This window comes from Nanorana parkeri, unplaced genomic scaffold (genome assembly GCF_000935625.1).
Source record: "Nanorana parkeri isolate BGI_ZX_2015 unplaced genomic scaffold, ASM93562v1 scaffold1869, whole genome shotgun sequence".
Taxonomy (NCBI): domain Eukaryota; kingdom Metazoa; phylum Chordata; class Amphibia; order Anura; family Dicroglossidae; genus Nanorana; species Nanorana parkeri.
In genome coordinates this window covers 39,283-54,890 of record NW_017308137.1, presented here as the reverse complement: position 1 = coordinate 54,890, position 15,608 = coordinate 39,283, and the positions used below count along the sequence as shown (strand labels likewise).

At 39.5% G+C, this 15,608-nt stretch overlaps 1 protein-coding gene across 1 annotated transcript in view; it reads right to left on the bottom strand.

The window, feature by feature from the left end:
- GPC4 (glypican 4) overlaps nucleotides 1-15,608 on the bottom strand; it is a gene marked incomplete at its 5' end in the record, with an annotated part of 52,365 nt that overhangs the window by 10,960 nt on the left and 25,797 nt on the right. Inside the window, one exon of the mRNA XM_018571930.1 lies at nucleotides 6,833-6,998. Coding sequence (XP_018427432.1) covers nucleotides 6,833-6,998 — 166 coding nt within the window. The remainder of the gene's footprint in view (nucleotides 1-6,832; nucleotides 6,999-15,608) is intronic.

The following is a 15,608-nucleotide window of genomic DNA, read 5'->3' as shown; positions in this document are numbered from 1 at the left end:
TATATATTAGGCTACACAATCCAAACAAGACAATATCAGTTGCACCATATCACTACTGCAAAGCCCTTGCCGAGATTTAAAAACATGCAGTTATTTTGCCGAGCATCTCTAGACTAACTGTCTGTGCTCCATGTGCTTTTCATTTTTAATACACAACAATATAGTTAACTTAATTAAATTTAGTCTGAATTCACCTATCCTTCCAATTAGTTAAATTCTGACGCAAAGAGCAAGTTGACTTGGATGATGGATGACAGGAAATTGGGCCAATTAATAGGATGGATCACACTTTAGGGCCAGATTCATAAATTAAACCACAGTAATTAGACTTAGTTTAGATTGCAGTTGTCTGGGCCATAGCTTAGCAGAAATACATTTAATAAAAATAGATGCCATCTCCAATCAAACAAGACAATGGAGGAGACACTGAGGAGTTAAAAAGTGCACCAGCTTCTTAAATATCTTAGAAACTAGCCTCAATGCAAAGGCATTAGTAAGGGACTACAACTTGGAGATCTACCAACCTAGTCACAAACAAATAATCCGCTACAATGTGTATAGGCCCACCAACATTTACCAAAACCTGGAATATCATTTTACAAATGACTTACCCATTTGACTGCAAATATTATTTGTGTTAGAAATAAAAAAAGGCTGTATTTAAGTGGGGAAGGAATTCAAAACTGCCCCTTTTCCTGCATTAAACAAAAATACAAAAGGAACGACAAAGCCACTTTACTATGGAATTTGGTTGATTTGACCTGGAGACAGGAATCTGACTAAATGCATATTTTGTAGAAAGGAAGAAAATGTAACAAAACAAAAGGAGTCAGACGGTTTTGTGATGGCTTTCAATAAAAAGTTGCTTCAAATCTGAGCAAAGGCCATTGGCATCAATATACCATTGTGATACAGGAGGAGAAAAATTCTTTTGAAGTGTCAGCAAATGAGGGCCTGCAAAATAGAAAAGCACAAGCCGAACTAGCTGTTTGTCATCAAAGATGCTTCTATAGTCAGTATCTGACGGGATTTAAAAAAAAAGTCTCCATTTTTATTGGACATCACATGTGTTTAATAGAATATATTTTCTGTTATTTTCAATTTGGATATACATTTTTTAAAAATTCATGACAACTAAGAGCAAATCATTTAATCTGGTAATTTAGTATTCCCTCTGTGGCCGGGAAAGGCCCCAGATCATTAATGTGTTTGTGAGTGCCTGAAAAGAAGCACAAACCCTTGATTCTTCAGGCTGTTTGGGGTCTTTGTAAACTCTGAGCTAGCCAGGCCATACACAAGAGCATGGGAATTGTATACGAATTGGGCCTTTTGTTATTCTTGATGCCATGGCATTACTTGTATCAGGGCTAAGGAATGCAAGTTTTTTTCCCCCCTTCTCCTTGCTTTTGACTGCTGATACAGAAAATGCATTTGGCCTCCAGCTGAGCATCTGAACTGAGCTATAAAAGATAAGGAGTATAATAATTGGCTCACAAGAATATATTCAACTGTAGCAGATAGACATTGATAAAGTGCAAAGGGAGAAAAGCTCATTAAAATGTATAGTGTGCATCTAGGCTACAGTATTTTTATTTGAGGATCACTCTTGGCAATATAATTTTACATTAAACAGATCTAGTGAGGAAATGCCAGATTGTATCTGTTTGCCAGCACCTAATATGAAATAAATTAAGAAGAAAGTTATGAATAGTGGGAAGCAATTGCCCGCAGACTAATGGAATAAAATGGCAGCATTTTAAGATCAGAGATCCCCACTTTTTTGAGTAGAGGTGAAAAAGTAAATGCACTCGGTACCCTTCACTCATTTTAGTTCTATTGCAATAGGCCATACACCTCTGGGTTTAATGTCTTTATCTCCCGCTTGCTTTAAATATTGGTGCATTTGGGGAAATCTCAAACACGAAGTATAGCTATGCACTGATGGTTTGTATAACTAAGTACACCAAACACTTTACAGCGTTTCCTAAGAAGCTAGCCTATAGCTAGCGGTCAGAAAAAGTCAAACTCGAGCACACTGCTCACAACCGAGAACATAATAAGAGCACAATGGCGGACCACTTTCCAATCACTTGACAACTACCTTAACAGCTTTATTTCCTACTTTCATTATATAGAAAGCAGGGGTGAGCACAAGTGGTTATTGAGCAATGGATGGGCATGGAACGCTGTATGTGGAGCCTCATCGATGGCCTAAAAATGACTGTTCCTCAACCTCTGCACACGGTCTGGCTGGCACAGGTCTGGGGCCGGGATCTTAAACTTTTTAAAAATTCCTCCCAAAGTGGAACAGATTTTAAAATATTAGGAAAAGAAAAAAGGTATATTAGCCATAGCCACCTGATTTATTACATCTGGTGGACCAATTTCAGCATATTAAACTCCTCCAAAGTTGAGTTTCAAGCAGATATATCAAAAATAAAAATAAACACTTTAGTTCCATTCTCACTTACTAAAAAATGTACTGTGAAACACAACTAGCATAAGTGGCTGTAAACCAAGTACACAGAACTGGAGAGGTGGAGAAGGAGTATTATTTATCTGAAACCAGAACTTAACACTTCAGCACTAAGTAAGGTAGTAAACACTTTAAACATGCCTAGTGGAGGAGAGAACACAGAGACTTCCTCAATGTTCTGCTGGCCCTTTCTTGCCAAACAGCAACTTAGAGTTGGGTCAGTGCCCAAACAGTGTGGATTACCAGTAGTGACAAAAGAGGTCACTGAACTGGCTTTGCTCTCTGGAAGGCGTGTCTGAATCACAAAACTAGTTGGTCATCATATAGTTTGCATACAGTATATGTATTACAGCTGTGTATTAAGATTTCTGCCTAGATCTTAGTAAAACAAAAGATATTGCTTAGTTTTACATTGAGGTTATGGAGTTCAATCAGAAGCTGCTTTCTAATAATCTTGGGGAAGAAAGGTCTCAGCTGCTTAGCCTTTAACGCCCAATCAAGGTTTCATTTTAAATCTATCAATGTGTACCCATGCACATTGTCACCAATTTGTACATTTTAAATAACAATACAGTTTTCCCCCTAAATAAGAATGCTACTTGCAGCGCCTTATACTAGCATAGCTGAGTAACAGCCACATCCCTCAGCACAGGATTGTGTTCAAAAGGAAGAGACCTGTTATGCTACTGGACCACCAAGGAATTTTAAATTCTGGCCATACATGGAGTGCATTTTACATGGTTCTAGTCTTCTTTGGCAGAAGCCTCGCACCCAACATCCTTTGTTCTCATAATTAAACACACTGGGTGGAAAATTGTCAGCCGAACAGTGATTGCAGCCAATAATTGGGTGTGTCGCTGTCAGAATACAACCGAGAGTCATTTCTCTCATCCCATGGGACTGAACAAGGAAAAAAAAACAAACATGTATGGCAGTTTAGTACCACTTTAAAGTAACTGCAGACAAATGACAGCATTACCCGAAATTGATGCTGCAAGTCCACTTTCAGTTCAGATTGTCAGTTTTGTGATTGCATTAAGGAGCAGAAACAAAAGGGAAGAGATAAAAGCTACTTAAGTATATTTTTTAGGAGCTATGTTACATACTTTATGAACAGTGTTTAATTACTGCAACAAAACAAAAACAACCCAGGTAAAAAAGGTAACAGCATGAAGAGCAGATCTAAAACAATAATGTAAAAAGGGCAAAACGTAGCAAGCGAGGCACAGATTAATTAAAGCATTTAGTTAAATTCATGACATGGTTCTGGGGATTACAGCATTGTTCAGTGCCTAGGGCGCCTGAAACCTGATGTGCATTAAGTAACAGTGTATATACCAGCAGGGCAGCCAAAATACTTCCACATACAGATCATCCCAGAGAAACGCCTAATGAAAACAGACTTTGTGGAAATAGCCAGTTGGCTTCAAGATTATAGCAGAATTAGTTTAGTATTAGCTAACTTCAATGACGGCAAAAAAAAAAAAAATCAATTTCCTGGAAGCAAATCCTGGCAGACAGCAGATGTGCATTATCAGAAAACAAGAGTTAAAATATAACCACATCAGAGGTGATACACTGGGAAATACTAGCATAAAGATAAATATAAATTTACAGTCAAGAGGCAGAAACTAAACAAATGGCATACAGCCTTATTCAATAAGCATTTATTTTTAAATTACTTTACTAGTGTACACAGTACCAACTGGGAGCTTTAGAGGCAATGTTTCCTCTAAATGGCAATGGCAATGTTATTGAGGGTCAATTACACCCTCCAAATGGAGAGAGGAACTCTGGGCAATCTCTGTAAGTGGATGTCTCACACACTGGCTGTTAAAATGAATTACATTAGGTGAACCATAATGCCTACCCATGGACAGGTTTTTTTTTTGTGCTTAATGTGCTCAAAACAGTCCTGCGCAGTAAGCCATAGCAGCCAATCAGAAACATGTCTGCAAACGTCAGACCAATAACCAGTAATCATAAACCTAAAAAAAGCAACCCCCATTCTCTTGCCCCTACATTAAAAATGCTTCTGCAATTAGATCAATATCAACTTAGACAAAATACACCTGCAGTTAACAGTCTGACAAAAAAATAAATGAATTAAAAAAAAATGATCACAACATCTACAGGGAAGGTTGTAGACTTGTACTGCACCTGCAATTGTCCAATTTCGCTCTGGTTTATGCAAAAATCAGCAGGCATCATGGTATTCTCTACTTGCAGAAAGGCTTGCCCAAAATGCTCCGAGCAATGGATGTTAATGTCTCTTCAAGATCCTTTGAGGGTCTAGTCAATCAAAAAAGGCACTAAGGTACCAGGTATGGGAAGGGTGCTATCCAGCCTAAAGGTGCCCATACACAACGATTTTCGTTTTGGAAATCGTCCACGAATGGTATTTCAAACAATATTCTATCAGTTGATGGGACTCCAACGATTTTAATTACTGTACTCCTGGAAGAATTTCCTTGACCAGTCAAGTTAGAAAACTTTTTTTGAATCGTATGAAATCGATGATTAGTCGTACGAAAAAAAAAAAAATCGCAGCAAGAACAAGCGCAAATGAAAATACGTTCTGTCGTTCTCCGAAATTTGGTGAATTAGTAACCAACGATTATCGAAATTGACATTATTATGTGCATGATGAGCTATTATCAAAAGAGGGTTCTAGACAGCAACGGAAATTTCCGATCGAAAACCTATAGGTGTATGGCCAGCTTTAGAGCCAGGATGACCTTTAGTCTTGGCCACCACTTTTTTTTTTAAATTTATCATGGAATCCCTTATTCATAACATGCCGTTTTGCCTAGTTTGCTCTGCACAAAGTTTAGGTTTTAGGTGCATATCACTGGAAGAAATGTGTTCTTACTGTAATCATGAAACTCAATAAGCCTAAATTTGGCCATTTAGAATTTTAAGACACAAAAGCATACTTCTGACCTCCTGAGTAGGCTACAAAACAACAAATATTCCACCTGGGGGCGATAATGCTCTATACTGCGTAAGGTAAAGTAGTACAGTAATCTATTCTGCTTTTTAGAAGCAGTATGTTCTAAATTTTGACTTAGGACCTTAAATAGTGATTAGGACATGGCCTGGAAATTACTCCCTTTATCTTATTCTATCAGTTGATGGGACTCCAACGATTTTAATTACTGTACTCCTGGAAGAATTTCCTTGACCAGTCAAGTTAGAAAACTTTTTTTGAATCGTATGAAATCGATGATTAGTCGTACGAAAAAAAAAAAAATCGCAGCAAGAACAAGCGCAAATGAAAATACGTTCTGTCGTTCTCCGAAATTTGGTGAATTAGTAACCAACGATTATCGAAATTGACATTATTATGTGCATGATGAGCTATTATCAAAAGAGGGTTCTAGACAGCAACGGAAATTTCCGATCGAAAACCTATAGGTGTATGGCCAGCTTTAGAGCCAGGATGACCTTTAGTCTTGGCCACCACTTTTTTTTTTAAATTTATCATGGAATCCCTTATTCATAACATGCCGTTTTGCCTAGTTTGCTCTGCACAAAGTTTAGGTTTTAGGTGCATATCACTGGAAGAAATGTGTTCTTACTGTAATCATGAAACTCAATAAGCCTAAATTTGGCCATTTAGAATTTTAAGACACAAAAGCATACTTCTGACCTCCTGAGTAGGCTACAAAACAACAAATATTCCACCTGGGGGCGATAATGCTCTATACTGCGTAAGGTAAAGTAGTACAGTAATCTATTCTGCTTTTTAGAAGCAGTATGTTCTAAATTTTGACTTAGGACCTTAAATAGTGATTAGGACATGGCCTGGAAATTATAAAGGCACCATTACCTATATGCTGTCCTGTTGTGCAGTCTAACAGAACAACAAACCAATCATGTGGCCGAAATGGCAGATTCTGTACCAATCATTCACTATATAGATGTAGTACATGAACAGGCTATGCTTTTATACTTGTGAAATGCATTTTCCTGCAGCAATACTAATAGGTTTTAATGCTTAAAAACATTGAAGTCTAAACACATTATAATATATATAAAAAATGTGTGGCGGAAGGGTTATTTGAATATGGACCTGCAGACAATTGAGGTTTTCTGAAATACAGCAATTCCCAGAAGTCTCTTAAAAAGTTTAGCTGTAAACCTTTGATTCAACATATGTCTCCTAAAAGCTAAACACACCTTGACCAAAACAAGTGTCCCTGGCAATCTGTCGGGCTTAACCGTGCTGCTGTCAATCACCTGGTGCATGGACATGGCAGCACAGAAAAATATGTTTTACATACGGTAATGCAGTATTCAGAGGACATGGGACTGTGTATTTTTATTACTAGAAGCTGGTGTATTGTCACCTACCTATAAAATTGTTCCATTCCGTATCAAGATCTCCTGGATTGGCCAGACAGCCTCTCATCACATTCAAACAGTAGTTGTTGCAAGGCTTTACAGTTACCAATCCTCTACAATGAGGACAGTAGGTCATCTTCACCATGGCTCGAATACATTGAGGAGTGGGGTTCACCTAAAGTTAAATGAATGGGGAAAAAACAATGAGTATGAAAAGCTACACTAACTACAAAACATTTAATACATGATGGCATTATCACTTTTATAATCTCAGGCAAGTCAACTATGCCATTCCAGCTCACCATTTATTCAGATTATTTTTTAGGTAGAGGCAGAAGGTTGGGTGGTTTGAATGGCTTTATATAAAGTATATCACCATTGAGCTGGACCACTTCACCATAGTAACCACTTATTTGTTCTCAAGGTTTTTGAGGTCTGGCGTTCTCCAGAACGACAATACATGTTGTTACTTCAGAGTCGCAGTTACTAGGAGAAGCTGAAAACTGCATTGTGCAACCCAGGAATAGATTAACATATTTACTGATGGGATTATCATGGCATACTTCATCTGTATGCTTACCAAGCATCTGACCTTCCAGAGCATGACACTGCTGTGATCCAACAAAGAGCACAGTAGCAGCAGTACAGCACATTTTTACAGTTTCTTAGCAGATAAATACAACGCCACTTCTGCAGTCATGGCTTAGGCTACACATGCACCAGATTTGTGTTGGGACATTTCAGACCGAAGGGGTCATGGAAAGATTGTATGAAAGACCAAGTCTGTAGCCTAACATTAGCAGAAAAATTGGTTTCTAGATCTGGGACTTCCTGTACGTGTACGTCAATGAACTTTTTCAAACGTTTCTCTTTACCTTCAAATCACTGAATAATCACATAGAGCATGCAGGCATATGCACTGTATCTGGAAGCATTGGGCTACACAAGCACTTGTTATATAGATAAGGTTGAGCAGAAGGCAGCCAATGCACCACACCCCATAGAAAGATATACATCAAAAACTGGTGAGAAACCCAGCATACAGCTAGGAAGGGGCTTTTTAGGTACACAGATAAGGCATTCAATTAAAACAGTGCAAACTATATTGACAACATTAAAAATCACTTGTGTCAAGAATAATTGTAGACTATCTTTTTGAAGAGAAATTATTTCCTGATCATGCACTGGCAAGCACCATGTTATATTTAAAAGTATTCTGAACTCAAATAATATCACAATCAAAAAACAGATCCAACCAGTTACAAAAGCTAGTAAACAATTACTAAAATGCTTGCTGGCTTAGGGCTTGTTTGCACCAGAATGCACATTATGTTAAAGCATGGTACAATGAGACAGACACATTGCAGTTTTAAAAGAACTGATGCGTTCAAATGCAACATTGAGGCGTTTTATACTCACAATTTAATGGATTGTCAGGGATAGGCTTGGAAACAATGGATTTTCTCATGTCCACACATCTTATGCTATAAAATTTAACAAACTAGAAGACCATCGTATCTGGGAGAAAAGGTATCCACAGACATGACATGATCAATGCCCAATCTGGCCAATTACAGTCAAACAGGGAAACAACTCTGTGCAAGCAGTCTGTGACCTTTGAAGAGACCTTTGAGTAGGAATTGACTGGATTTTACTAGCCAAGCGCTATTGTTCATCCAAGATAGGTCTGGTGCCAGGCATGTCTGCAGAGTACATAAACATGTAGACTTATGTCAGACAAGTGTTCATGCTTGTGTGCAGCCACCCATTACAAACAATCTGATTTCAGTTTACTGCATGGAGATTAAATAAAATATTAAACGGCTATGAGATATGGCACTTTGCACAAACTCCTTGCGCAGGCTTGCTGAATAAGCTGTTTAAAAGATTTCCACTATTTAACAAAACCCTTTTGAATTTGGCACCCACCATCTGCAGCTTTCTAGACTTGGGAACCCTAAACCCAGACTCTCTGAATTTGCCAGTAAGGCCTGGTTTACATCAGCGTGTTCCAGGAACGTGCGTTTGCCACATGGCCCCATTGATTTCAATGGGATCATATACGCGCAGCAAACAGGCTCCTGCACGGGACACGAAGGCTGGGTTCACACCTAGGCGTATCGAATATGAGCGCGTCGCACGTTTCGTGACACTCGTTTTTACCGCGATTCACGGTAAAAAAAACACGTGACAAACGCGCGTTTCCGAGGGCTACTTGGCTGTATCTCAATGGAAACACGCAACAAAAACGCCCCAAAGAAGCTCCTGTACTTCTTTGGGCGTTTTTTGTAGCGCGTTCATACGGCCTGTAATACGCCCAGGTGTGAACCATACCCATAGGAAATAATGGGATTTCGGTGTTTGAGCGTTTTGCAGAGCGTTCAAACGCGCTACAAAACGCCAAGGTGTGAATCAGGCCTAAGGCCTGGTTCAAACCTGGGCGTGTTACAGCGCGTTCCTACGAGCTGTAAAACGCTCAGCATGTGAAAACCAATAATTGCCTATGGGCATGGTTCCCACCTGGGCGTATTTCAGCGCATAGGAACGTGCTGAAAAACGCCCTACCCCCGAAGTAGTACAGGAGCTTCTTGGGGGCGTATTTTCCGTGCGTATCCATTAGGATACAGCCGGATAGCCCTCGTAAACGCGCGTTCGTTGCGTTTACCACAAATCGCGGTAGAAACGCACATATTCCGTACGCCCATGTGTGAACCCAGCCTTAGTTGCATTTGTGCACGTTTGCACGTGCAGAAATCCGGACTTTGGGGTGCCATGGGGTGTTTGGGGAGCCATTAGAAACGAATGGCACCACAAGCGTGTTTCCAGAACGGGCAAGTGTGAACCAGGCCTGAATGACAAAATATTAAGCCTGGAAAAACCATTACCTGAAGTCTACTGAATAAGTTGCTGCTACTCCACCAAGATTTACTTTAAAGGAGAACTATCACTGGAGATCCCTGCTGATCAAATCCGATCAGCGGATCCGATCAGCAGGGATCTCCAGTGACATAATTTACCATATATGGACTTTCCCATTTGTAGTAAATGCTGGAGAGAGAGAGAGAGAGAGAGAGAGCTCCTTCCCCTCTGTCATCAGCGATCCACGATCATTTTAGTATGTCAGTGTCAGCAGGGAGAGAGAGAGCGAGGGGGGAAGGAGCTGGCACACGGGGACGTGCAGGTAAGGCGAGAACTGCTGCGCATGTCCATATATTCGTGGCCGCGCAGCAGCTCTCAAGAATCACTGTCAGTCATCAGTGGGGAGGATCCCGTCAGATACGTCGGGATGTCTTCTCATTGCGGCGCTTAGCCCCGCCCACCACCTTAAGTAAGGTTTTACAGCCTTACTGTGCATTTCGGCTAATTAAGAGTAAATTACATTTACTTATTTAGCCTAAGGAATGCATTAATAAAAAAGATAGAACCCCATAGTTCTCCTTTAACAAATTGATTTAATTGACAAGTCCAGACTTCCACTGGCGATGGCAAAGGTTTATCACTATGTAGAAAGAAGCAAATCATCTAAAGCAGAGGGGATTTTCCCTGTTATAGGGAACATTTAAAAATGTTAATTGTGCCAAAGCTGTGCTGTATATATAGAAAAAAAATCTTTCAGGAGCAATTTCAGAGAAAAAGTTAGAAGTGCACATGCTGGTGTGTAAGGGTGCCTAGGCACTCCTATGACTACAGCCTCATAGCTGTATGCATGCAGTGTGAGATCTAAAGTACTGTGCCTCTGATAGCTAAATGTTTCCTGATTATGCTTTCACAAACAAATGTATTATTCAGAATTGACAGAGAATGACATTTGAACAAAGTTAATAATCACTGCAGCAAGGAGATACAAAAGAAAAATAAAGGACAGATAGGCCAAGTTAAACCTTTGTTGTGTTGGTCCAAGGAAAGGCAAACAAAAACCCATTTGGCGATAGCAGCAATCCGGTTTCAGAATGATAAATTTCCTGCAACAGCTGATAAAACCCTTAATTGACCTTGTTGATTAATTCTACATGAACTTTAAGACTATAGATACTGAAAGGCTTAATTAGGTGAGAGGTTTTAAGCTTTTGATTATCAGAACTATCCACATGACTGAGCCACCAAAAAAAGAAAACAAAACCCTTGTAAAAGAATGTTAACTCTTATAATAAACTTCTTTTATTTGGTCCCTTTGGGTCTGTTTAACATTGGAAGCATTTTGCTATAGCGGTTTGAAAAATCCAAAAAAGCCCTGTTGATTCTGCTGGAAATCCTGCCACCCGATAACTTCCTGTGCTCTCTGTGATCAATTACTACTATGCCCAGCTCTCTGAGAGGACTACAGAACACCTCCATTCTATGTTACAGAGAAGAAGGTAGGGGGGACTGTACACTTAGTCTACTGTATCAGAGAAACAGGATAAGTGTTGGACCGCGTAGGGCAGGAAGTGCGTTACTGGCAGGATCACCAGAAAAAAAAGCTTAAAAAAATTAAGATTAAAGGAGAACTATGCGGTTAGGGCTTTCCCCCATAGTTCTCCTTAGGGTAACGGGAGGACACAAACTAGCGTCCTCCCGTCACGCTAAGCTCAGTATACCGCGAGCTACAGCTCGTGGTATACTGAGACGCCACAGCTTAAGCGGATCCCGACAATTATGTCCGGATCCGCCCAGCTGCGTGAGTGACAGCTGGCTCTGCCTATCTAGAGGCAGAGCCAGCTGTACCTGCCCCCTCCACCGTCCGTTCCGTGAAAAAAAACAAGTTAACAACTAACAAATACTGCAAACACAAGAGGAAGTCATGAGGAAACATGCAGGTCTGAATCCTATCACAGCTAAATCATCTAACACTTGAGTAAACCAATCCACTAATCTTATCTAGTCTGACAAATTTATGAATGCATGAAAATTCGCCTTGTGCGTCTTATCATTATGAGGCACTTAGAGGTCGTTAAGGAAGCCACTCTTGGCCAACAGGCCACAATAAAATCCAGACAAAGGATAAAGATTGCATTCTCCCAATTGTTCATCACAGACCACATCATCCAATTAGTAACAGATTATAAACCATGCTCTGCAAGAAATAAATTAACCCAAGCAGTTTGTGTCATTGTGACACATTGTAAATTATCCCACGTTCTATGCAAGTTCGCTTTTCCTGCTTAAAATGAGTGGCCATAAAAGCAGTCTTTCTACTGTTCGGAGTTTGGTTGGGTGCAAACTAAGGCCTTGTTCACACCAAGCGCGGAGCAAGAGCAGAGCAGTTGCAGACCGGATCAAAATTGCGTGTAATGTATTCCAATGGTATTTTTTGCTCCAGTTCACATTGCAGCGTGCAGTTCCAGAGCAGGTGAAAAAACTGCAGCAAGCCCTTTTTTACCTGCTCTGGAACCCATGCAAAGGCATAAAGAATGCATGCAAATGCTTGGAACGCACTGAAAGCCCATGTTAAACAAAAAAAAATGTTCACCAAAAACGGCCCGGAACGCAGCAAAAACGCAGCAAAAAACGCAGCACAACCCACTGCACTGCGTGTGCAGAAACATGAGCGGATCTGCTCTGCATTTGGTGTGAACAAGGCCTTAGGATGCCAGGTTCTCCTTTCCTCATGGCTTCTCAGATACTACATACCAGTACAGACGAATAGTAGCACTAAGTATTCCTCAAGTAGCACTAAGAAAAGTCGTATTTCTGTGAATAACCATAAATAAAAGGTTTCTTATTGTTAAACAGGCAGTATGCAATAGTACCTCATCTGCAGAATGACCCCATGCACATTAACTGGGCAGTGCATGCAGATCAACTCCATAGTCTGTAAAACAATATATCATCAGTTTATCCCTGCACAGCCAGCAAGGATCAAAACTACTTCAGACAAGTTTCTATCCTGCAATAGGAAGATAGGAAGATTTGACATCTGCAGAGGCATCCTATACAATCACATTCAAACTATACATTAACAGCTTGCTACATAAGTGTGCAGGGATAGTTTATATCATCCAAGAGTGGCTCTGCATACACTTAAATTTATTTTAAAATATTCCATCAATAAAATATAATTTTGCACCATATATGGAAAAGCAATATTTAATGCATACTGTTCAACTGTCCAATATGCTGAGTAAGCCCCCATAATCACCGATCATGCGAAAAGTTTGTTCTCCAACTGCTAATTTCTAGAGGTAGCCTGAATCAAATTGGTGCTTGTGGGGAAAGACCGAATATGTTGTTGTCAAAAGTGTGTCAGTCATTTACGAACAGAAACCAAAAACAAGCTCAGTCATGAAGGGGTTAATCTCATTAATTTTGATCTATTGCACCTAAGTCAATAGGGAAAGTATCTCAAATGCAGATTTTTATACATGCACTGAAAAAAATAGAGAAACACACTACATTTTTTTTTCTTTATTACACTGCAAACTGCCAACAAGGCTTAAAACAAAAGTGGGATTAATTATATATACATATATGATCCTGCTTTTCAACACTGCTTGAAGTCATCCAACAAATCACTGGCATACCATACCCATAATCATCTTCAAATGTCTGTTCCTAGGGCTCCTTTTCCTACCCAAGCAAAGAGCATAGATTTTATTGCTTTTTATGGATATTTTTTGCCAAGAATTTATGGGTTATGCATCTCTCGCTCTGAGCCTTCGTTTCCTTTGTTCTAGGCCTATGGGAAGTTAAGACTGCAAATGACTTACAAGACCCAGCTTACAGCTGTCAAGTTTTTTAGAGCAGACAGAACATGGAGGCAAACATCTGGTTTCTATGGAAAACTATATATGGAATTTTTTAACAAAACAAACCCAAGCATCAACTGTCCAGATATATCTCATATGACATTTATATAGATAATTTAGTATATGGTGTTACATTCACAACAATATAAATGTGGATGTAAGGCTGTTCACACACAGTACAATATTTGTAGTCAATGTGACCAACCTGAGCACTGCTCCTAATAGCCAGGAAGTGAACAAGCCTGCTACCAAGCAAAAGTAAGCATGGAGCTCTGCCAGAAAGCTATTTTAGTATATTTACAATCTACCTGACATAAGGGTTTAGCAGTCAAAGTCACAGAGAGGGTGTGCTATGGTTTGTAAAACTGCATTTGTGTATTTTATTTTAAATTAAGGAAATAAGGAGGGTATATTTTTAATGTTTGTTATCCAAATACTAGAAAAAATTATCAGCCAACCAATCGATAATGAAAATCATTAGTTGCAGCCCTACTAGAATATTTGTTAAAATAAATAAACACTCTTGTTTAATTTACAGCTGATGAACCATTATTCTTGGCAGATACAGTTTAGAAATTAAGAGTCAATTTGAAGACGTGCACATGGTTCACAGTTCTAAATTTTTAGACAGGAACTTATAATATTAATGAAGACGTCTGGCAGAACAGAGAGCAAAATTTCACAAGATGGTCTTTAATATATTAGAATGATGGCATAATATAAAAGTTAAGAGGAAACCAAACACCAAACTAGTTCACAGAACAGATGTTTTAAGTCTGATGCAACATGTTTCACTAACAAGTTATGGTGTAGGATCCGTGTTGCAGCTGTGACTGGGCCTCTAGTTTAATCAGGGGGACAAAGCCAGTTTCTGGACCCCACCCCAACACTTACTTCCCTGGAATAAAACCTATGGTGAAGCAGAGATATGCTGGCTGAATACCAATTACAGCAGAGCCTCCCAGAGAAATTAGAGGGTATGCATGAAAATCACCAAGTGCCCTAATGGCCCTGTAACTTTTATACTCAGCTATGCTGAGTGAATACTGAAAAATGGCCTGGATGGGAAGGGGGTTTAACACCGCGGATGTCAACTGGTTAATATGGCGGTGGATGGAGGGAGTGCAGTAAAGAAGGCAGTTCAATCCATACTTTGCCGCAACATTTGTAGCTACACCACTACCAGCCAAGTTTTATCAGTATTAGGACCTGACTGACTACGGCCAATTCACTAGACTATGTAACACCAAAGTTGTACCATAACCGTTTTTATTCTGACTGTACGCAAGGTTTGTACATACAAATGCTGATTCTCTCCGTGGAGTTAAAGTGGCTGGGAATTTAATCACTTCAGTACTAGTCTGTAATACCCCTTCATTACCAGGCCATTTTTCAACTTTCATTGTTGTAATAGTTTGACTGACAATTACTTGGTCATGGAACAATGTACCCAAAGAATTGTTTATCTTTTGGTGGTATTTTTTTTGAGTTGTATTTTATAACCTTTTTTAAAGAATATGAGGTTTTCTGTTAAAATACAAATGCCAGGACAGAATAAACCACCACCTAAATGAACCCTTTTGGACACCCCAAAGTTATCAAATTTTTGTGCCTCAATTTTGGTAAAGAAATTAAAGAATTGCGGGGGTTAAAACATGGAGCACTAGATTAGTACATCAGCTAATACAGACAGGCATAAGGAGGTGAAGGGGCTCATTTACAAGCCACGTACATACAGTGGGAGGATGGAGAGGAGGGGGATAATTGGCCGTGTTAATATACAGGTCACAATGAGACAGGATGGAGCTTAGATGTGTATGAAGGAGGGGGGGGGGACAATTAAGATAAAAAAATATCTCAAGTCTGTTAAAATGAATGAATATAAAATCAGCAGCTACAGTTACTGATCCACTCACTCATTAACTCCCATTCATGATTACTACTAATTCCTCTACCTCTTTCATTGCAAGAGGAAGGGGAGGGACTACCAATGTAAACAGTAGTATGTGATCATCCAATAACAGCTCCGCACACAGCGATTCGCAAATGCAATAGCCACC